Consider the following 25,650-nt stretch of genomic DNA (forward strand, 5'->3'; position numbering starts at 1 on the left):
TATTTATCTTTCATAGTGATTTACCTTCCTAGTGTTTCTTAAACAGTTTAGAAATACATAACTATACACCTTTGAGTTAGACATGAACATTTGTCTTGTTTTTCTAAAAGTTCAATAAGGGCACTGTTTAGGCACATCCCAGTAATACATTTTAGAGAATATCACCCTCTATGCGTAGAGGCTAGGCCATTTCCCATTCTCTATGTGTGCTCCCTTGGATTCACCTGAGTATTTTTTGCAGGTGCTTCTGTCTTGGGAATAATAATAAAATAATCTATTTCCTTTGTTTAAATACATCCCAAAGTGTTAAGACATTTTTTAGTTCTCTTGTGGGCCATTCATTTTGTGGCTTATTTTTGGGTTACCTTCCAGATAATCAGAATTTTTCAAGATAGGCAATGCTGAAGAAAGTTAAGTTTACCTAGGGCAGATAGCTGGTGTTGATTAAAACAAATGTAAGATATTAACTTCTAGTATATTTTCTGACACAAACATTTCACAATTGATCATGAATCAGCCATAGTACAAATTTACAGCTTGAGGTGAGGGCAGTAAGTTGAACATTAAAGATCCAAAATTTAGTCAGGGTATCAAGCACAATGTTCAATGCATTTTTTTCAGCATTAATGAACTGTACTGAGTCATTAACTTTTAACTCTATTTTTCTTCCTCGAAAAAGCATCAAATGTGAACTGAGTACATTTGGAATTGTACAGTAATTTTATCTCTTCATGCCTTCTTGAACAGTCATTTCCAGAACTTAGAATTTCTTTCTTGTTATTTATTTATAAAGGAACTATTAAAGAGAACTCCAAGGAAACATAATGACTACTCCTTGGTACAAGAAGCTCTACAAGTGATGAAAGAGGTTTGCTCCAACATCAATGAAACAAAGAGACAAATGGAAAAATTAGAAGTTCTGGAGGAGTGGCAGTCACATATCGAGGGATGGGAGGTAAGTAATTCTGGGATAATTTGGTATATATATATAAAAAAAATGTTAAAGTTTTCTAAGATCATATACTGTACTGTGATGCTGCATCCAGTGTTGGAAATCATGCATAGAAAGTCTGTGACCAATAGTCATTCATTACTGCCAGTTTATAGAACAGTCAAGATTCTTTTACAGGTTATTTTTCTGCTCCTGTTACAAAATTGAATTACTGTTTAAGGCAAATAAGTTATTTTGAAATAGTTGTCTAAGAGTACTGTAACAATGTATATGATAAATGGACATTGTGCTTTAACTTTCATGCTTTTATGTCTTTCTGGGATAGGTAAATAAATAGTCTTCTGATTTTTTACAAAATTAACTGTATCCCACATTTTATTACAAAATCCAAAACATATTACTTCTTTTTATTGGAAGTTCAAAACAATGTTATTTTCTGAAGTAATCATTACAATGAAACCAAAAAATGAACTCCACCATCATCCACAGAATCCATTAGGCCCAGCATGGCCTTGCTAATGATGCTGGGTTATGTTTGCTGTTCAGTATCCAGTTTCAGACAGAAATTTTGCAGTTGAGTCTGTCAGGCTTCTTTTAGTTGAATCATTGTTGTGTTCACTTTGGGAGATGTATAGTATTGACTGTATGTCAATTTTTTTTATTCGGTAGTACATTGTTAAGCCCATCTGACAGTGGAATTTTTATGTCATTTTTATTCAGCTATGTTTGGTTCACCTTTAAATGTTTGTAGAATTTTACATGATCTTGAATGGCCTGAATATTTACATTCTTGCAAAAAGAAATTCAGCAATTGAGGCAGTTATGGAGAACACTTTGGGAGGACCAGCACTGAAAATCCAAACTGGATAATAAAAGTACAGGAGTGGCCAAAGTCAAGGCACTACAAATTCATTTTTCTTAGTCAAGAAAAGGCTAAATGACGGCATGGGTCATGATGGGGAGCTTAAAGCCATGGATCAGCATTAGAAAATATATTTTTTAAAACAGGGTCTAAAGTGCTCATTTGGACAAGGCTAGGATTTTGTGATTACGAGTCCCAATGCCAAATGCACGCAAGGCCTCCTGAAAGGACAACGAAATCAGGGCCATAACCAATCTTGCCTGCTCAAGGAGACTCACCCTCAAGACTGCCAACTGCAGGATAGCTGGCCTTGCAGAGCATAAACAAGGCAAGCAGAAAAAATAATTACAAATGTCCCAAAAATATAGCAACAAGCCCAGAAGATGAGGGGTGACCTTAAACCCTTGACTTGTATACAAAAGGGCAAACAAAGAATCTTTATTAATAAAGGATTTATTAACAAGAAATATAAAAATACAGGGGAAAACTCAAAAGAGGAAAAAATAGGCAAAAGAAGACTCCTAAAAGACACTCCAAATATAAACAAGTCCAAGTCACAATCCTGAAGACGAAAACCAGTGACTGAAGCAAAATAAATCAAGAAAACCAGAAAGTCCAAAGAAAAACAGCAACTCTCACAAACATCTTCACAAACAGTGGTTTTCTGCTTCCAAACCATGTCTGTTCTGGCCATCTATATTACTAAACCACAGTTTAATTTATGCACGGCGGACGCACCAAAGCGCATGCGCACTGCGCCGTGGCGCCCCAGAGTCAAATGCAGCGGCTTCCCAGAGTCAGTAGGTGGCGCCCAAACAACACAACCTGTAAACTAAACTTGGTCTAATCCACTGTGCCAGCACTCTGTGTGGCATAAACCGCATGGATAAAAACAATAAACGGAGGCTCCTACAACACAACCTGTAAACTAAACTTGCTCTAATCCACTGTGTCAGCAGTCTGTGTGGCATACACCGCATGGATAAAAACAATAAACGGAGGCTCCTACAACGAGCCCCAGAGTCAAACGCAGCGGCTTCCCAGAGTCAGCGCCCCAGAGTCAAACGCAGTGGCTTCCCAGAGTCAGTAGGTGCCGCCCAAACAACACAACCTGTAAACTAAACTTGCTCTAATCCACTGTGCCAGCAGTGTGTGTGGCATGTTTGAATCACATAACGATCATTCAGTAACAGAGAAACAAAAACGAGACCGCATGGATAAAAACAATAAACGGAGGCTCCTACAACGCGCTTCACAAACACCAGAAGCAAAGAACTCATGGCTCCAAAACGAAACACCTCAAGTAACGGAAATACAAAAACGAGCCCGTACGTTGATCACATAAATAACCAAGTGATTGCATTACTTCCTGGAGAAAGACATGTCTTTCTAAGTACTGACAGTATTGATTCTGACGACGAAACTGAGCATGAACACCATAACAGAACATGTTATTAAGACACAAGTGCTAACGGGATCCTATACTACCAATACTGCTTTGATTCCCAGAATTGACTTTACAAGTTCTGACCTGGAATTACCCTTTAAACTTAAACGACGGCAATTTCCCATTAAACCTGCATTTGCCATGACCATCAACAAATCCCAAGGACAAACCATGGACAAAGTGGGCATTTACCTATCTGAGCCTGTATTTGCACATGGACAACTTTATGTTGCCTTTTCAAGAGTTCGGCGTTCGTGTGACGTTAAAGTAAAGGTTGTAACTACTCCATACCAGGGACAAGTAATTCAAGAACAGCAAGCCATCTTTACTCAAAATGTGGTTTATAAAGAGATATTTGATTAACTATTTTGTTTTTACCATTTTATGAATGTTTACTTTCCAAAATACTTCATTTAAACCTTTCCACTCCGATATTGCTTTTACTTATAAGTGCAACAACTCAAAGACATTTTGGACTTACATGATGTGACAATTACAATTCCATTTTTGTTTTAATAAATTGGTTAATGTTAGTACAAATATCTATATTTAATTCAATAAAAACTTTACCAGGACGCTCCCACCCTCCATCACTTTTAATTCCGGACGCAGGACGCACCGAGGCGCATGCGCACAGCCCCTCAGCGCCCCAGAGTCAAACCCAGCGGCTTCCCAGTCAGTGGGTAGCACCCGAACAACACAACCTGTAAACTAAACTTGCTGTAATCCACTGTGCCAGCAGTTGGTGTCAGCAGAGGCAAAGGAATCACGGCTCCACAAAACGAAACCGCTTTAGTACAGATATGCTTATTTAATTAAATGACATTTCCCCGGATGCACCCACCCTCCATGATATTTCATCCATCCAAATATTGGAGGGAACAGAAACTGATTGCCATTCTTGGATTTGCGATTCTTTTGAGAATCGCGGGCTTACTGGTATAGCCAGAAGGAAGGCTTAGGAGTGATGAGGTCATGATGACCCCGCCTCCATGGACTCCACCCACAAAGCACAAGGAATATCAGGACATTTAAATCCATGATACATAATTACAGACATCACAGAAAGTACATAAAAGTGTGAACAATAATAATTCAAAAGCAACAAAAGTAACAACCCAGTAACACATAACATACAGTAGGGTGCTACATGAGTCCAAGTTGTTTTAATTTTTGTGTTGGAAAATCCTACAGGTATTAAAAGTGAAGTTCTGGGATTCATAATATGAAATATACTTCTTCCTGCTGTTTGGTACCCTGTTTTTAAATTGCAGTGTGTCTTATTGTTGGTTATGGTTCTCCCTGTCTTCTCTTTTTGTGAATCTTTTGCTCATAGCATTTAATGAAGCTTTTACTGTTCTTTTATTCACAGAGTCTTCTTATTATTTGTTTTGGGTATTTCTCCCGTGTTATTGTGCCTTCTTTGATTTTGATTTGCATTAGCGTATATTTTTTTTTAGGACTTAACCAGTCCTTCATGTTTATGGAGTGCCACTGATCATAAATGTGGCAGTGGGTTTCACCCAGTGTTTTGATGCTTAGGAGTTCTCTTAGGTATTAAAGAAATCTCTCTGTACGGTTGTGTGAAGAAGGCACTTCTAGGAGTTGAGCCAGGTTTATTTAATGTGTCAAAGTGAGAACAACTGCGTACAGTTGTGCTTGACGTGCAGCCATCTGTTGACTGGCAGTCTGTATGTGTATTTGGAGTACCAGCTCGACTAGCTATTTGGTCACCTCCTCATGTGAAGATGTGAATGCTGAATTTAGTGTAATCCTACTGGCCATGCTATTTGTAAAAGTAAAAGGTCAGGTTGGGGAGCATGCACTGGTACAGCTTATTGCCACACCTACCACAGCTACGAAACAGCTTGGGATCCTGGTTGGCAACCCCCTAGGCAGACACATGGCCCAGTCCCACCCTCCGGAAATGACCATCTATCTGCCACATCCAGGTGTTACGCTGGCATCCCCTTACCCTGGTCTAGCCTTTGTTGTTTTTCAGCAAGGTGTCCTTTCCTGCCCCGAATCTATTCTTTCAGCCTCCTGGGTTGTCACAATCCTTGGAGAAGGTGGGCAATGGCTTTATTGTCAAACAGTGGGGTAGAGAGGAGATGGAATAAAACAGGAGATGGTGGGGATATATTGTACTTTACATTGGAGGAAACCTGTTAGGCACATCAGAATTGTGGTTGAAAATGGTTTTGTGTTTATATTTAAACAGTCCAAGTAGATGCTTATTGATAGTACATATTTGTGAAAATACATTAAATAAAAATCTTTTAAGATGACTCATTATTGCTGTGATAGTAATGAGTAGTTTTCTGTAACAGACTATTCATTGCCAGGATAGGGTCACTTTTGAACCATACTGGCATTCTTCAGTTTATTGTTCTTAATATCAGACAGTTACTTTGTTTGTTCGTCTATCTCTTGAGTCTTATTTTCTTTATAGAATGTCAGATATTGCACACCCCAATCAAATCGCAATAAGTTTCAATGCTAGATTCTAGGTCTGGGTAAAAATATTGATTTTTCCAATTGTTATTTTTCATTTAAATGATTCAATATCGATTCTTGAACTCTCAAGATCTATCTAGTGGATCTCTATCCTGCTTTGTTACTATATGTAGATTTTTGCTTATCTTCATTTTTGGCATCCAATCCAGAAGATGTTGCTAATGCGCCTGTTAAGGCTTTCTACAGAAAAAGAGCTTTACTTCTTGCATCTTTGCACAAAGTGGCGTGTTCTCCTTACCTGAAATCAGAATCTTCAACACTTAAATCAAATGTGTGGACTAAGTAGGGACTCAAAACAGTGCATTGGTAAAGCACAGCTGGATAAAAGCAAAACCATATGTACGCTGTGCAACTCATAAGTTAAGTATTGTGGTAACACAACAAATTTGAGAAATCACTTATCCTGAAGTCATCCAGAAATGCTGACTCAGTCAACATCCAAACGAGTAGAGCCTAAACAATCTACACTGGAGACAGTGTTTAACTCCAAGCTTAATTCATCTTCCATCCATCCATCCATTTTCCAACCCGCTGAATCCGAACACAGGGTCACGGGGGTCTGCTGGAGCCAATCCCAGCCAACACAGGGCACAAGGCAGGAACCAATCCCGGGCAGGGTGCCAACCCACCGCAGGACACACCAAGCACACACTAGGGCCAATTTAGAATCGCCACTCCACCTAACCTGCATATCTTTGGACTGTGGGAGGAAACCGGAGCGCCCGGAGGAAACCCACGCAGACACGGGGAGAACATGCAAACTCCATGCAGGGAGGACCCGGGAAGCGAACCCAGGTCCCCAGGTCTCCCAACTGCAAGGCAGCAGCGCTACCCACTGTGCCACCGTGCCGCCCACCAACAGGAAAGCAAATGAGTGAAATCATTGTACCTAGGCTTTATGAACATCTGAGAGCAAAGGATTGCCATGTCTCTCATGTCAGCAGAGAGAATAGCCCTAACTTGTGACAGCTGGACATCCAGGGCAGCTGATTGCTACGTTGCAATCATGAGTCATTACAATAAAAACGTTTGGGCGTGTGTGGCAGATGTGTTGCAGACAACTGTGCTGCATGCCTGTTACACTGGGAGCAACCTTGCTGCCTATACAAGTATGCAGAGCTGCTGAGATGCTGGCCATTGTTCCAAAAACCTTTCTAGCATCTACAATGCACCATTTCTTTGCGTGACCATATCAGTCACAAGTTTGTGTGTTGGCAAGTGCAACAAACATTGCTTCTTTTTTAGCATGTGCCTACAGTAGCTGTACTGCTACTGTGGAATATGTTTGCAATGTGTCTCACCTGGCCGAGCAAGCAGGCAATTATTAGAATTTTCAAAGAAGCCTGTGATACCAAAGTGAGCTTGTGTGCAGAACAGCCTGAAGCTGCAGGAAGCTCTATAAGCAGTAGTGCACAGATCGTGTTAGCAGAGTTTTCAGTCATGGTGGCTGTTTGTCTTTTATGTTCCATTTATCAAGCACCTCTGTCAACAAGCCTCTGCACCAGATCCTCATTTTAAAATGGCTCTTTTTTGTGTGAGAAGGAAGTGTAAGGACACATTTTTGAGACTGATTCATACAACAGTTACATGTGAGCAACTGTGTGTGTAATTTGTAGAATTATAAAAAGACATGAATCTTCCTGCTGTATCTTTAAATTTTGACTAATTGAACATTAGCTTAAAATATCCAATAGGGTAATAAATTTGGCTAATAGGTTACTAAATAGCATATTAATTATTTAAGAAGCAATATTTAATTATTTTTTAATAATATTATTTGCTAGCTGATTACATGCAGTCCCCGGGTTACGTACGAGATAGGAACTGTAGGTTTGTACTTAAGCTGAATTTGTATGTAAGTCGGAACAGGTGCATTATTTTAACAAATGCTATTTTTGACCGACTTTTAACTAAGTGCTCTGCCAATGAATGATGGAGTTTCACCTCTCTCTGACCTTTTTATTATTTCTACTTTATTTTCAATGGTGATGGTTTTTCTCTTCTTTACTGTATCACCAGCACTTGCATCAGATTTGCGTTTCAGAGACATTCTTGAAGGGTCAAGACAAAAGGTTAAGATGAGCTCTTCTGCACAGCACTGTACACATTATCACAGCAGGAAGGCACCAGTCATCAACACGTCTGATGTACTGACAAGAGACAACTTTCTTCTATGTGTGTAACAGTACAAGCAGGCTTGCTATTGAGAATGAATGGCGGCGACGAGGGGCGGTTCATCACCAGCCCACCTCACAGTCACCACCACTACAGTATGCTGTAGAACGAACATGGTGTGGCCAAAGGCGAGTAGTGAATCGTCCAACCCCAATTCAACTGGCAGCCATCTGAGGCACGCTACAATGCTACCCCCGCTGCCCCGTTCAGCCACAACTGGGTCACCGCTTGCAGCATTACTAGCCGTGTGTGCTGGGCGGGCAGTGAAACGCCCCCCTCCGCTCCATCCAGCCTGCGTCCAGTCAGGAGCAGTAGCTGTGGCGGCGTAGTGGGCGGGCAGTGAACCATCATCCTGCACACGAGCGATAGCTGTGGCTCCGGTGACTATGGACCACGGGTCACCGCTTGCAGCATCCCCAGGCCGAAGATGACATATTACTGAGGCGCATGCATTGCAACTGTGTCCTCGTTCATAAGTCGTAGGTCGGATGTCCGTAACCTGGGGACTACCTGTATTTGCTAGGTATTTTATAAAGTAGATGCCACTGCATTGTATTAAAACAAGGAGCCCCCATAATAAAGTGAATTTTGAATGAGTGGAGTGTTGAGAAAGTTTTTTTTTTTCTGGCAAATACTGATGTTAACTGTTCTTTACTAATCAAGCATTGATTCCTAAATGTCATTCCATGTTTATGCATATGTTATGAAGTCACTATGTAGACAACTTTCAAGTAAAGTGTTACTGAAATTTGTCACATGCTATTAATGTTCTCAATGAATGGTTTAGTAATCTCTAAAAAAAAAAGCCAGCATTTCAAATGCATCAGTGCATGCTAATTAAATTAAGATAAAATCGATATTGAGTCGAATTGGAACATTGTGAATCGAAATCAAGTTGGGACATCAGTGCCAATACTCAGCTCTACTAGTTTCAGATTCAAAATTATCAGCAAGTGCTTCCAGAAATTTTACAACAACAACAACAACATTTATTTATATAGCACATTTTCATACAAAAAGTAGCTCACAGTGCTTTACATAATGAAGAGAAGAAAAATAAAAGACAAAATAAGAAATTAAAATAAGACAACATTAATTTACACAATGTTCAGCAGAGGGGCTGTTTTAGAATTCATTTTAAAATACCAGAAGTGCATTGTTTATATTTATGTTTTCAAATCAATCCTTGTTTATGCTTGTATGGGATTCCTATTGAGAGAAAGCATGTATTTCAATTTATTTGGAGTTGTTAGGATGTGATGACGTTGTGCTTAATCTATGCAGGGGGTGGCATTTCTGATTATACCAAACTGAGTGTGTCATCTAGCTGTTTTATTCAGAGTAAAGAATTATATTGATTTTTTTTTTTAATGTTTTGTTGAGTTGGCCCTGTGCACCGACATTCTGTTAAATTAGAAGAGTTGCATGCTGTGTGCTGTTTTGAATGTTCTTTGCTGACTGATAAGCAGTTATTATGGCTGTTTATTAAAATGAAACAGTAACAAGAGAAAGGCAACATGAACCTTCTGACCTATCACTTTTTCTGCTGAGATGTATTAAAGAGGGTACTTTCTTTTCTGGGCGGCATGGTGGTGCAGTGGGTAGCGCTGCTGCCTCTCAGTTGGGAGACCTGTGGACCTGGGTTTGCTTCCCGGGTCCTCCCTGTGTGGAGTTTGCATGTTCTCCCCATGTCTGCGTGGGTTTCCTCCCACACTCCAAAGACATGCAGGTTAGGTGGATTGGCAATTCTAAATTGGCCCCAGTGTGTGTTTGGTGTGTTTGTGTGTGTCCTGCGGTGGGTTGGCACCCTGCCCGGGATTGGTTCCTGCCTTGTGCTCTGTGTTGGCTGGGATTGGCTCCAGCAGACCCCCGTGACCCTGTGTTCGGATTCAGTAGTTTGGAAAATGGATGGATGGGCTTTCTTTTCTACCACCTGCTTTATTTTATTTAAACATAACATTAATAGGAAAGGAAACTCCCAATGCGGACATCTTTTGATTGTAGGGAAATTGAGAACTTTGAACATCAGAAACTGCATGGATATATTTAAAATACATTTGTAGAACAGTTGTTTAATTGTGCTGTACATATTTTCTAAAACAATATGCTTGGATAAATTGTAATGGCATGTTTCATATCACCAAACTTCCTAATTCAAATCTAACGTCTGTTGTTTGCACATACACCCTTTGTTTGCTTATGTTTACTCTGGTTTCTTTAATACCGTCTACATGTACAATTTACATGGACATAACTTTTGGCATTGTTTTCTAGGGTGTTATCATACTCTTCAGTCTCAGCAGGAGACTGTGAAAAAGATGTTATTTGAATGAACATGAAAAATACAAACAGGGTTCTAAACCAAAAAGACAAACCAATCTTTCATCAAGCAGTTTTTGAATGAAAAGAAAATCAGAATATCGAGAAAAGAAAGACACAGAGAACCACATGTAAAGTATTTTGATCCAAAACAAAGATACATGAGAAACGCCTGAGCTGTGACTTATAGGTCGTGCTGATGACAACATATTTTGCACACTCCTGTGGAACTCTAAATGTTGCCTAGGCAACAGCTGATGCTCCAGCTACAAAATAGAGGCGCCCATAATCAATCCAATATGGCTTTGCGGGAAGACAATTAAAATTATTACATTCTAAAGGAAGTTTGATTATGGCATTTGATGAATATATGTTTGATTATGTTGTAAAGCTAATCCATCCACCCATTCATTTTCTAAAACTGCTTATTCCATTTGACCTTTATTGAAAGCTGGAGGCTATGCTTCCAGCATTGGGTACAAAACTGGACCTAACTTAATCTTAATCAGTTTGGGGATGTGAGGTTGAAGAGGAGCAACTGGAGAAAACTCATGCAAACATAAGGAGAATGTACAGAATACACTTTGACTTTTGTAGGGGCAGGTTTTTACAGGAGTGCCAAAGAGAGAGTTACCATCATAGTTGAAGAAGCAAAGCAGAGGTCTATCACAACAGCTAGTGCCATCATGCAATAGAAACGCCGTGTGATTCCTTACCTCTTTGTTGACTGACATTTTAAGTCCTTACTACCTGAAATCGACATTGCTTCAGATCAGTATTTTATCCATGCAAACCTAGCTGCAGAAAGAAGTAATCATTTATTTGGTGTCACCTAATTCATGAGTAATAAACCACTGACTAGAAAAAAAACCCTCATAAACATGGGTAAAGAGCAGAAGCTCCACATAGACCTTGACCTTTCAAGGAATCATACCCAGGTCTCTGGTACCGTGAGACAATAATGCTCCGCATTGCTGTACTTTAATAACATAGTGTAATTGATGTTTTTCTCATAAGATTATGATAAAAATATATTCATTTACATCTTAAACTGTACATGTTTGCTAGAAATATAAAAAAGTCACATTCATTTCATATCAATATTTTGATAAGGGATAAAAAAAAACATGTAAACTAAAGACAATACAACTCTTTTATCATTTTTGAAAGTTTTCATTTAAGTGGTAGTGGGAGAAGTCCTTTGTTTAGAATGGAGTTGTCTTTGGTGATGTTCTCCACTTAATCCTAATGTACTTATTAGACTTTTTGAAGTAACCTGCATTGGAGGATTTGGTGGCAGGTAAGTGTGGAGTTGAGTCAATGGCTCCCAGGTTGTATAGTAGTTGCACACGATGCTTATTCAAGTGTACTAAAACTCCTACCCTAGTCAATAAAAACAGCAGGGAAAAAAGATTTCCATTTTTTACGACTGAGCTGAAGAAAACACTTCCCAGTAGGGGAATATTAAGACCAACAGAATACATGCAATGCCACTACTAGTTTGTTTTGCTTACTCTTATTCTGTCATGAATCACAGTTGGTTTAAAATAGCACGCATCCAATGTCATTCTAGTTATTTTCAAGGATATTTACTGTAGTTGCTAAAAATCAATAGAAATTGATTACATGACAATTAGCATCGGCGGTGTGAAACAAAGGCCAGAATGCATGAAAGTGCAGCTCATTTTAAACATTTTTAGGGGGAAAGATGCTACATAATATTTAATGCATTTTTGGTGCTATCACATGAAGAAAACTTTCTGTTGTTTACACCTAAATGTCATTAATGAGAATGCAGTGTTTTCTGTGAATGAAAATAGTCAATGTGGCAAACAAATGCAGGCCCTGTATCTACTGTATATGACTTTAAATAAAACAAGGCAATTTTGGAAAAATACATGTATTAGTTGACGAAAGAAATTGGACCTTATTTTCCATGTTGAATTGTATTTCTTCTTTACACATTTCCTATTTCAATTTCATAAATTTATACATTATAAATTCCAATGCCTAGCTTATTATACTGTGCTAACTAGTTTGTTACTTTTAAATACATTCAAATCTTTCTGAAAAGGATGTCGTTTAAAATCTTATTAAATATTGCCTAGTTTACCTTTTCCCAGATAAATGAATTATTTTTAAGCACATTTTTATTTTTTTGGTAATTTTAGTACTGTAGATTCTAATGAACTTTTTCAGGTCCTTTGCAATTAAGCATTACATGGGCTCATTTTTTGTCATTTCTAATATACAGTAATTTATTGGTAACAGAGTGACATGTAGCTCCAGCTTTCCAAAACATGAGTTGTATGCATAGTGACTTTAGTAATCATCCAGGATGATGAATAATTTTTGAAAAATTACTGCCAAAATTCACCACTTTCAACATACTAAATACATATGGCTTGCAATATTTTATGTATTGCACAGTGTCCAGAAAGGAGGTATGAATTTCCTTGTGTCCATCCTGTCAAAAATGATTGTAGGATATTCTTTACAGCATAAATCATGAATAACAATATAATCACTTGAAATCTGCTCTGTTCTGATAGCAAATCTCAGTGTATGTGACTAGCAGGCAGGTGATCCTCATGTTACACAAAATATCTTCTTTCTAGAATAAAAATTTAAATTCTGCAATGACAACCTCAGAAGGTACATTATGTTCTCAGATGAAATGAAAGGCACGGAGGCACAATCACAAATTGCTGCCCACACTGGTATAATTCCTGTTACTTTGATCATGAAAGTGCAGGCTGTACAAAGTACCAGGCAGTGTACTTCATAGCTTTGGTATGTGTTTCTAACCTCATTCTCAATATAAAGAAACTAGACTTGTATTATTACATTGCTTTAAAAATTAAAAGGGAAAAAGTATTAGTGGCAACAAACCTCAACAAGATGCTTGACAAGACACTTCAAAAATGAAAAAGTTTATTAGTGTATGTAAACAAAGTGCAATCTGAATTAAAAACAGTTAAGTATGTGGTTTGCAGAGAAAGTCACAGAATAAGATATTATAAGAATTAAAGACACATACAATACACAAACTAAACAGATGTACTGAAGTATTTTCAGTTGTTTCCTTGACTATTTATATATCTTTGATGTCTGTCTAATAAAGTTTACATGCTCTTTCCCCAACAATAATAATGAGGGTGTCAAGTTGGACTCTCAAGTGCTAAGGTCACTTTCTTTAAAGACTGTTGGTTCTCTATGAAGCAAAAGTTTATGTAATAGTAATAATAATAGCAATAATAAATGTATTTATGTAGCAAATTTCATGTAATGAAATGTCGCTTAAAGAAAGATAAAATAGATCCCATTAAGATATGTCACTAGTATAATACTAATATTGAAAAGGAAGAAGCAAGAAAAACAATAAAGCAAATAAAACATTAATAAATGAAAGACAACAGTCTAATATATATTATTTAAAGCTGTAATTATTTGTAAGGCAGAGCTCAAAAGTCAATAGAACAGTTAGAACGGAGCCCTGACCAGATAGCCTCTTGAAAGCAGGCTGTTTGAACATCACACATATTACATTGAAGTCTACTGTATGCTATAAAAAAGGGATTCAGTTTTTATTGACTGTTGAGTTTGCAATTGAGATGGACAGGTTGACAGATGAGATCAGCCAGGAGTCTCCATGAACTATGATGTTCGCAGATAACATTGTGTTGTGAAGTGAGAGTAGACAGTAGGTTGAGGTAAACCTGGAGAGGTGGAGGTATGCACTGGAGAGAAAGGGAGTCAGTAGGAGTAAAACAGAGTCATGTGCATGAATGAGAGGGAAGGTGGTATAAGTAAGGGAGCTACTACAAGGAGAAGATGTGGTGAAAGTAGATGAATCTAAACACTTTGGTTCAACAGTTGAAAGCAATGGAGAGTGTGGCAGAGATATGAAGAAGAGAGTACAGGCAGGGTGGACTGGGTGGAGAAGAGTAGCAAGAGTTATTTGTGATGGAAGAGTAACTGCAAGAGTGAAAGGGAAGGTCTATAAAACAGTTGTGAGACCAGCTATGTTGTATGGTTTGGAGATGGTGGCACTGAAGAAAAAGGCAGGAAGCAGAGCTGGATGTGGCGGTTTTAAAGATATTATGAGTTTCACTTGGAGCAACAAGGGTAGACAGGATTAGACAGGAATAAGAATGAGTATATTAGAGGAACAACACAGGTACAACAGTTTGATGGCCAAGTGAGAGAGACTGGACTAAGTTGGTTTGGGCACATACAGAGGAGAGATGAGGGGTACATTGGGAAAAGAATGCTGAGGTTGGAACCGCCAGGTAAGAGGAAAAGAGGAAGGCCAAAGAGGAGGTTTATGGAGGTGGTGAGGGAGGACATAAATGCAGTTGGTGTGGCAGAAAATGATGTAAAAGTCAGGGATAGATGGAGATGGATGATCTGCTGTGGCGACCCCTAAATAGGAGCAGCCGAGAGAATAATGTCTAAAATAAGGATGGCCAAAGTAACTGTTTAATAAAATACCCATTTGTAAATCTTTATTTATAAAAATAATAGTATATATTAAAAGAGAGCATATTTATGGGTATGAGGCAGTAGACGGTGGAACCATGAATAGTGTAATAACTTTACAAGAGCCCACCTACCTGAGTGTCTCATTAGGTAGTCAAACAAAGACATAGCCATGCCTTGGTTTACAGGTTTAGGGTTGACTAATGTTGAAATGCAATGATTACGGAGAGTCACATACATGAATTTAGGGAGTGTTTTGCCCAGTATTTGATATTCAAGGAAATGTTTTGCTGTTGGGTAAGGGTTTATGCAAATATATACCCAGACTGGTTCACTTTTCAAATTAATCTAGATATTTTATCTTTATGTTTGACATGTCTGTAGATTTTCAATTACTAAACAAGTTTACTGAAGTGTGCTGAGTGCCAAACATGAATTCAATATCTCTGAAACAAGTAGGCTTTGCCTTTAAAGTTTAAGATGTTTTTATTTTTAAAATCAATTAATTCAGTTCCTTGGTGCAATCAGTGAAATTTTCTGTTGCTTTTCAGAATAAATGTGATTCCTAAGTAATTTCCTAGTTACCTTGACAGAGCTGCAGAGGGGGCTGCCAATGAAATACATAAATTAAAAAGCTTTTAGCCTTTCTAATCCAAATTATATCATATACTGCAATTACGTTTGCAACTCCTTGTTTCAAATACCTAATTGCATGGCACTGTTAATAAGATCGTCAAGGTCGAGACCAAATTCATGATATGCAAGTTCTACCTTTAGTTATTCAGATCATTTATATAAAGTTAGAACACTGCTTTAGTGTGCCACCCACTGTGGCTAAACTTTGAACAATCTGATATTGATCTTTCCCCAGTATTCATTAATTTATGTGAGGTTAAGTCTTTTATTTTTGTGCATAGTCATCTTAATTCTATAAGAAAATATAACAAACTGTAGTCACCCAGGCTAAAGCTTTCTGTGCTAATAATGAAGAATTAAGTTATTTTTAAGTCTGTGTGTTGAAGCTAAAATGTTATCAACTACAGAACCATAAAGCCTGACATTATTATCTTTTGTCCTGTGCTGTTCTGTTCAAAATTTCCATGAGCATGGTATAAAGGTTCAGCCAATGTTTGGTGAGTATTCAGATTGGGAATCTGTAAGTCGGATGAGTCTTCCAGTTTACTCTTGGTCTTCTCGTAACATTCAAAATATATCGTATTGGCTGTCAGCTGAAAAATCTGAAGAAATGTGTGGCTTGTCTCCTGTAGACAAGCGATAACCATCTGCCCCAATTGATGGAGCTCAAATATTTCTGAGTCATGTTTACAAGAGAAAGGAGTGGTGATTATAACATTGACCATTTCCCAGTGTAGCAGTTATTGTAATACTTTGTACCAAATCATGATGGTGAAGCAGCAGCTAAGTCCTAGGATAAAACTTTTGACTTACCTGTCATTCTACATGCTTAGCCTCATCAATGGTCACAAACCCTTGGTAGTGACAAAAAGTGAAAGCAAGCCACCTAAATAAGATTTTGTATGCTGGGCTCATTTGGCTGACTCACTGTGACAGGATGAGGAGATTGGAAATATGGGAGAACCTCAGAGTAGAATGACTGCTTATCAAGATCAACCAATTGAAAACTGTTTGGCTGTAACTAGGATAACTTATGGGCACCTCCCATGGTATAGGGGTACCAGTTATGGTCCACTGGGAGAAGACCCAAAGTAAAACATAGGACACTCTGGAGGGATTATAACTTATGACTTGCTTGGGAGAATCTTGGAATTACCTGGGATGAGCTGGAAAAAATTAATATGAAGAGGGTGGAATAGTTTGTCCAGTTCAGCATGTTGCTACAATGACCCTCAACTGCAGATAAAATGAAGTGATATCTTATTAGATGATGATTAGAGTAGAAAGACATAGGTGTCTTTGTCATTTCTGTCGAATATGAAATGCTAACATAAGGGTGTGGTGTGCCTTCAGCAAAATCTGTCCAATACTGCACAGGAATATGGTGAAGAAAAGACACCAGTAATGCTGCTGACTTATAAGGCAACCTTCTAACTGGTAGGGTTTGCTTCTGTTGCCTCATACTGTTCTGTGTTTGATTTCATATTCTAACATCTGGTCACATTTGTTCCGTGTACTTAAATGATTAAGAAGGAGCAGTCAATTGTTCCCAACTTTTACATATCCTGAAGTAAAAAAGCAACTATGATTAATTAAGATTCATTTTTTTTACATGTATATCTAAGAAAGCATCTAATTTTCCAAATTCAAGAGGCATCTTCCTATTTAATTCACAGTAACTCTGAACCTTTTGCTGTGTCAGCATGAATGAATGAATGAATAAATAGGAGAGCACAGCACAGGGCAGACACTTCATTCTGACATTAAATAGATTTCTACACATGGGATGTATTTATTAAAAGCAGATGTCTAGTTTTCAAGTGCCAATATTATTTAAATTGTTAATATTTGCAGGCCTTTGTTTAGGCCTTTGCATTTTGATTTCATTATATTTAGGTCATTTCCAGCTGCAACTACTAATAATAGTGCAGAGAGTTGACATTCCACCCCGGGTGGAGTTTTACTAGCTTAGCCTCCCTCTGTTTATAAACATTAATTCATGGTTTATTGAGTTAAAAAGAACCACTTAGCTTATATGACGCTTTAAAAAAAATATGTGGATGCTGGGTGTAACTTAAGGATAAGAACTTTAACCTGCCATTGTATCTGATTCTGGAAAAATGTATTTCCGGCTGCTTGGCCTTTATGCTGAATTGTTACATCCTCAGCAAAAGCATTTAGGACAGACTGTTTCTTTCTTGACTATTCCAGCATGGGGCTATTGTTGCGTAATTTACATTTTGGGAGTGTCTGAACAATTTGCACAAATGATCCATGCTGTCGGGTGGCAATTGACTGCCTCAATTTGTTCTACACTTTTGTGTTTTAGAATACAGAAATTTTGTTTATTTGCAAATAAATAGCATGGGAAAGGTGCTATATAAATAAAATGTGTTCTTCTTCTTCTTCTTATTAAACTGTTTAGCACTGCCGTGCCTTAGGTATAAAAAGAGCTCAGCACTGTGAGAAAGGGCTTCAATCTTCTTCCTAGAATACCTCATGTATGCTTATTGGATGACACAAGCTCCTAACAAGCTCCTGATGATGAAGAAAAATTGACTCTGGCTTATGGTGAAATGCTCCCAGGGTAGTTAGTCTAGTGGAAGTCCTGGAAAATTGATTCTGGAAAAGATGAAAATTTCAATTGAAGTTCCTTTGTCTGCTAGAGAAGAGCAAATGCCTCTCTAAAGTATATATGAACCCCTGCACTATTTAGGGGATGTTGGGCTGGTTATCAGCACCTTTAAGTGAGAGCAGGCACTCAGGTAAGCAAGATCACCTTTAGTTACAAGTAAAAATGCTTCAATAGGTCAACACTCGGTCTTGCAGAGCTTGATCCTGACATTGAAACTGCTCATAGGAATTGCTCTGGAAGTTATCCAGGGATGGTACTTAAAGGCACCTTGAGTCTGGAGTCTAATTGAACTTGGAATCAAGAGGTGAGAATGAAAAGGGATTGACTAGAGCAAGAATAAGAGGCCAGAAAATGGTGAGAAAAATGTGAACGGTGAGGAGGTAGTGGTCACATGTGATACTTTGGCAGGAAGTGGAGCAGCCACCCCATTACATGAAAGAAAGTTTAATCATGTGTCTCGGAAGGCATTACATAGACTTACATTTTTTTCCTCATAATTTTGTACTTTTGTTAATTCTCATATTTATTACCTCCCCCTTTGTTGTTTTCTATAATTAAAACAGCTTTTTTTGCACGTTGACTTTTTTGAGATTTCACATCTGAAGGATATTGAAGCAACAGTTAACAATTCTTCAGATGATCTAATTTGCATATTAAATCAATCAGTCAGTGAGTCTTTATTTTAGAAAGCATCTTTCGCAATAAAGACCACCACAGGGCACTGTATGAAGAAAGCAAGACAGTAGAGAGCAACTTGTGATGGGAAGTTAAAGTACATTAATAGGGGCCACTAATCAGACACAAATAATGTTTTAAAACATTTTACACATACAGTGAATAGCAAAAGTCTAAACAGACTTTTATAAAATATGAGTATTTTTTGACATAAGGGCTAGCCCTCTAAACTCGGCCTCATTTCTGTCCAGTTTCTGTTGTTTTTATGTTTTATGTTTTTATAATAATCTACTCAGTATATAGTACATGTTCAGTATATCTAATACCAGGATATTTCTTTCACAAATTGTAAGAAAAACATTCAACAATGAAAAAGAGTTGGGCCACAAATGGTGAACCTTGTATAATTGGAAGAAAAATGACAAAATGAATGAAAGCTTGTTCTGCAAGATGTTGTCTTCTCAAGTGCAAGTCATTAGACTGAGTTCTTCCAGTGGTGGCGTCTTTTTTTTTTTTTTTTTTTTTAAATCGTCCCATAAGTAAGGGGCAGGTTTATATGGCAGAAGCGGAAGTGATATCAAAGTTCCTCATGCTGTTAATCTTCTACTCTGAAAGCAAAAGGGAAAAGGATGAGATTGACAGCACCAACCCCCGACCCAATCATGCATATGTAACACGGCCCCCTCCTCAGCCCAGACCTGTCAGTTTGGATGGCCAAAACTGAGAGGTTGTGGACATGAGACAGAGAGAGCATCAACATCGGCATGAAGGCAGCCCCGATGATGTAGGCTTTCAGTATTAGCAACAGCATCCATACCACTCCCTCTTGTTCAACTACATGATACAGCAGATTGTTAATAAGCACAGAATGGGGCCCTGGTGGCTTGGGTTGAGCAGTTGTGTGACCATGCTTTCTGGGTGCCTAGTCCAAACCTTGCAGTGGTCTTCAGGCTTCTCCAACCTCTCCAAAAGCATAGCCACCCTATGTCACTAAAGGGTCTTGATAAGCATATCCATGTTCTTCCAGGATTGGCAGTGGACCTGTTGGGTGAGAGTTAATTAAATAATTGTAAGTAACAGTTTATTCAATCATTTCAACAGTGTTTTCTCCAGGATTAAGCTATCAAGTTAGTTTCCTCCATAGGTTGAATTTTGTCGGGTCAAAGCTCCACTCTTTGATGTCCCACTGTGCATGATTACATCATATCTAACAAAAATCTTGGCTTTCAGTTGATCATAGTTAACAGTAACCCATCTGTACCTCCCCTGTCAGGAATGGTGCTATAATGTGTGCCCAATCATTCTTTTTTCAATGGGGCCTGTATAGCCTTCCTCTCAAAAAGTAAGAGGAACACCTATATGTCCTCTTTAGGGCAAAGAGGTGCAAGTACCTTCATGGATTTGAAAGCCGTCTTTTCTTGTAGAACCTTCTGTGCCACCTGTCAGGCTTCCACTTCCACGAAGTATGTCTGCTTGCTGGTCAACCTGTACTTGGGGTGTCTGCAGTTGTTCAGATAATAAGGCTGTAACAACTGAGATGAGGTCTACTGGTTCCATCACTCCTGTAAAATCCTACTGATTATGCCACTGTAAAAAATACAAACAACGATAAAGTGTTGTGGCACAGGATGGTTAACCCTGTATATTTGGAAGATATTTGGTCAAAGAAAAATAACAAAATTAATCTTTTCAGACATAAGTCTTTTGGCTGAGTTCTTCCAGTGGTGGCCTCTTTATATTGTCCCAGGAGAAAGGGGCAAATTCAGTTGGTGGAACTGGAAGTGATGTCGGAGCTCCTTATACCATCCATCCATCCATCCATCCATCCATCCATCCATCCATCCATTCTCTTCCGCTTATCCGAGGTCGGGTCGTGGGGGCAGCAGCTTGAGCAGAGATACCCAGACTTCCCTCTCCCTGGCCACTACTTCTAGCTCTTCCGGGGGAATCCCGAGGCGTTCCCAGACCAGCCGAGAGACATAGTCCCTCCAGCGTGTCCTGGGTCTTCCCCTGGGCCTCCTCCCGGTTAGACGTGCCCGGAACACCTCACCAGGGAGGCGTCCAGGAGGCGTCCTGATCAGATGCCCGAGCCATCTCATCTGACTCCTCTCGATGTGGAGGAGCAGCAGCTCTACTCTGAGCCCCTCCCGGATGACTGAGCTTCTCACCCTATCTTTAAGGGAAAGCCCAGACACCCTATGGAGGAAACTCATTTCAGCCGCTTGTATTCGCGATCTCGTTCTTTCGGTCACCACCCATAGCTCATGACCATAGGTGAGGGTAGGAACATAGATCGACTGGTAAATTGTTATATGATGTTATACCTTATACCATTGATGTTTTAATCTGAGGACAGGTGAAGGGGAAAGGAATGAAACTGACGGTGCCTGACTCGTGGTTGGAATTACTGGTATGCACTGAACCCTGAAGTTGTCTCCTAGTCACATGTGACAATGTATACATTTAAGTATATCTATATATTTATATAGATTTATATTTTTTTATATTTATAAAATATATTTAAGATGAAAAAAGGTGTTTTTTAAGAAAGATAGCTTAAAATAAAAACAGTTTGAATGTCTTGGTTGCATAAAATGCTATTAGCTTTTGTGGTCTAGATTAGTGTAATGTCAGCCAGTTACATTGTTTTAATCTTGCATATTTTGCAAAACACATTTTGCTTGCCTTAATGTTTCACAGATAGAGAGCACAGTCTCCTTTCTGACTTTTTAAATGTAATCATAGAATCCATTTACAGACTGTTGCAATTATAATCTCAAACTGGTTCTGTTGAGTACAATCTGAAAAGTGCATTTCAGGTATACACTCATGTGAAAAAGTAAGTACACACCATGGAAGCTGTTGATGTTTTCAACACATTTGAACAGGCAAACAAATGGATATTCTTCATGCAAACAGTGCTTATAGTATAGATAAAGGTGATATACATGTACAAGTGACATATGAAGTTGACATGGTTTATTATTTCTCATAATAATGCAGGTTAACAAAAAAGTAAGTGCATCTCTTACATTTATGACCACTTCACATCCATAAAATTAGAGTATGGTGTTCCGGATTAGGTGCCAGATTAGGGAGTATGCAGGTGGACCCTGTTTTATTTAAACTGCAGATATCTAGGGTCTGGTGTACTATTTGCTGTTGATGTGTGTGGTGTCGCCATGCCAAGATAAAAAGAGCTCTCTAAGGCCCTCAGAAAGAAGCCTGTGGATACCAGTAAGTCTGACAAGGGATTTAAAAATATGTGAAATCAGTCATTCCAGTGTAATAAAAATTGTCAACAATAGGAGAGTAGATTTCAAACAACTGCGGATTTGTCCAAAACTGGCTGGCCCAGCAAATCAACTAAAAGAAGTTTCCAAGAACCTCAAAATTTCATTGCGGGATCTGTAGGTAACTGTTGCAAAGTGCATGCATCTACAATCGGAAAGGGATTGCACAAATTTGACTTGCATGCAAAGTGTGCCAGTATAAAGCCTTTGCTACCCAAAAAGAACATTAGAGTAAGACTACACTTTGCCATTGAACATACTGGTGAACACCTGGCCTTCTGCAACAAAGTGCTCTGGATAGATGACTCCAAGATAGACTTGTTTGGCCACTGTAATAGTAGATATGTTTGGTGCAAACTGAAAATGGCATTTCAGGAGAAGAACTTCATGCCAACTGTGAAGCATTGTGGTGGAAATGATATGGTTTAGGATTTCTTTGATGTCTCAGGGATAGTGTAGCTTGCAGTCATTAAGACAGCTACGAATTCTTCATCATATTAAAGGTGTGCTTGCATGTGTGGTAATACAAGCAAGAAAACCCACAAATATCTTGCAACGAAAGGAATTTTGCATGGAGGAGTTGTCACAAAGTTCTCCAAATTGATGTCAGAGGCTGGTGCACAATTATGCAAAATGCCAACAAGAAGTAATTTCTGCTAAAGGTGGCATTACCAGCTTCTGAGACCAAGGGTGTATTTTTGCACCCAGTAGACCATTACATCAGTTGATGTTTTTTTGAATAAATGATTGAAAAGGCAAATTTTCCTTGTGTTTATTCAAGTACAGTATATCAACTTTATCTGTAGGCACAATTTGCCTGTTCAGATATGTTGAAAGAGAAAGCAAATTCCATGGGGTATACTTACTTTTTCACGTGACTGTAAATGCACAAATGACATGCATACAGTGCCACATTGGGAATAATCTGTGACAAAATCTAACTTCTAGAAAAAATGGTTGATGTAACCTGACAAAATTCTGAAGAACTCTTTTAAAAAGGAAAAGCAAATGCACCAAACTCTGAATAAATCTGTTCTTTGTTTAAGTTATACATGAAACATGGAGATTTCATGCAGAGATAGAAAAAAATGACATTTACACAATTCGGGGTCCCCTCTGTAATACACAGGTGCTCATATGTGTTCGGTTCTACTACTGCAAGAAATTTCCCCAGACAGGAAGCGGTAAATACTTCAAGTCTGAATAGACAGAGCGTGGGTCTTTTCAGTACTGCAGCCAAGAACAGCTCTCTGAAAGTGACCCATAAAACCTCCAGGCTGGCTTAATTAAATAAACATCTGGTTTTAAGAAGAAAAAGTAGGAAGACAGAAAGTAAGAGAGGAAAATAGCTTGGAAGTTACTACCAGAAGGAAATGTTTAGCACATTTGCTGGCCTAAGAAACTAAAAGCAGTTATTTTTAGATGTGACGACGGGATCAGAGAATAAAATGAATCTGCGCAGAAGATGAAATGTAAAGGAGGTAGCAGCTGATGATAGCTGATGATGTTTATTTTGTATTGCCAATGCTATTTAATATAGTGATTGCAAATGAGACTTTTTTTGTAAATGAGACTTTTTTTCATATTACACAAAAATGTACTTTTTTGTCATGTATAATCAGACTCTACTTGATATCGCTTTTCCATTTCACAAATGTCCCGATGAAGCTGTTTGCCATGCTAGTCTCTCTTGATTTCAAGGGGAAAAGTCTGGAAAATTATAAAAGTTTTCAAATAGCAATAAAGACTTTTTAATCCTGAAGTTAACTTAAATAATCTATACATCTTAAATAGGGTGTATGTTCTACTAACTACACTACCAGTGGTAATAGAAAACATTTACAAATATTTGATATCTCTTTCATCAGTATTCTTATATGTCTCAGCCTATTTTGGATGGCGGCTCCTCTCTCGATTTTGTTCCTGTAAAACTTACTTCTCATACTCTGTCATTTTGAGGTGCATTACTTGCCTCCTGTCCACTTTTTGACTACCATCAGAAGAACCCCCATTACCTGCTGTGAGAACATCATTCATATTTTTGCAAATACTTACTGTTTTTGAAGGTCAACTCTCAGCGTTCCTCATATGCATTTCCTTGGCATCCTTGTGTGTGTCTACCTGTCTTGTCTGACCCTTCCTGTCTTGATTAGTTTGACTGAGCAACCAAAGGAAAACTAACTTTCAGATTACTTGGCAGGACCGGACATGCACACACACACACACACACAGACACACACACACACACACACACCTATAGACATAGACATAAGCATTGCATTATATAGTGGATATACAGTATATAGCCTAAAAAAATACATAACTCAGAAACTAAGCATAATAGAAAAATTGCAAGTCTATTTCTGAAATCTGTATGAAAAAACACTTTTATACACTACCACATTCTGTGACAAAAAAATTGTTGACCAGTATATAATTTATTTTTTGTTTTTGCTGGACTATATCATTACCATGCAATATCTTAGTTTTGTTTTACTTTTTAAAGATAAGCTAATTTTTAGCCTTTTTCCGCATTCTTTACTTATTTCATTTTTCTGCTTCAGTGTTGTACACTATACAGTATTGCCTTTTATTGCACTAGTGGTCTTTTTCATAAATGTTCATATGGTTAAGCATCACTTTAGTACCAGTGCCTTATAATACAGATGAAAGAAAAACAGTTACACTGCTTTATTTTGCCAGTATTTTTTTAGGCACTGTGATTAGTCAATGATGTGCATACATATGTTGTTTCTAAAACACTTCAAAATGCCAACCTGATTAAAAAGCTCCTCCCAAAAAACCTAACTCTGTCTGTGCACCATAGTCCATTTTCAGGCAAAAGTATCCGTTCATAATTTTCTTAACTCATTATGGTGTTGAGGTAACTTGTCCTAGCAGTGATGACTGCACAAATAATGTCTGATTTATTTTTCCTTTATTTTTTTTTTTACTGATATGACAGTGACATGGCAATAGCCAATATTTTCATTCTTCGTTTTTATGGGCCCCATCATTTTGCGTTGTTTTGATTGCTATGGCACTATGTATTGCTAGGTACGCCATGCACAATCCATGTTATGTGTTGTGTAATGGCGGCCACCTTATACAAGCTGTCACAGTCTTAAGAGGATCCAAACATTCTGAAAATAAATGGAGGACTTAGTGAGAGACTTAGTGACTTAGTATATCAATTCAGTTCTGAATCTGGTTTCAATTTAGCTTATTTAAACAACTTCGTGTTTAGTGTTGTTCCATAAATGCTTATTTCCTGTTTCAGCTATTTGTGTACTGGCCTTGGCCACGTCTGACAATTCTCTTGATATGCCCTTAAAAGAAAAAAAAGAAATTTTCCTGTACATAAATTTTGTTACTGGATTTAAAAAAAATCTTGAAGGTCACAACACATCAAGTAATTAGTCCTGAAAGGGGATGGAAGCCAGTCTATTGTTTGCTAAAGTCAAAGCCACACTAATTCAGGTTGGGACACCTCACATGCAGTACATGTGTCAGTGTGCCTGTCTGTTTGGTATGTTATATTATATTAAAGAAATGCAAGCTTTTAAAACAGAACACCATTCAGAGTCGCACTTACAGACATCCTGTATTCTTTCTTTGTCTTACTCTGGCACAAGAAAGAATGAGAGAATAGGTATG

At 38.2% G+C, this 25,650-nt stretch overlaps 1 protein-coding gene across 1 annotated transcript in view; it reads left to right on the forward strand.

The window, feature by feature from the left end:
• The window catches only part of prex2 (phosphatidylinositol-3,4,5-trisphosphate-dependent Rac exchange factor 2), a 547,559-nt gene that overhangs the window by 158,309 nt on the left and 363,600 nt on the right, over positions 1-25,650 (forward strand). Inside the window, 1 exon segment of the mRNA XM_028803602.2 lies at positions 794-955. Coding sequence (XP_028659435.2) covers positions 794-955 — 162 coding nt within the window.

Source organism: Erpetoichthys calabaricus, chromosome 6, assembly GCF_900747795.2.
Source record: "Erpetoichthys calabaricus chromosome 6, fErpCal1.3, whole genome shotgun sequence".
NCBI classification, from domain to species: domain Eukaryota; kingdom Metazoa; phylum Chordata; class Cladistia; order Polypteriformes; family Polypteridae; genus Erpetoichthys; species Erpetoichthys calabaricus.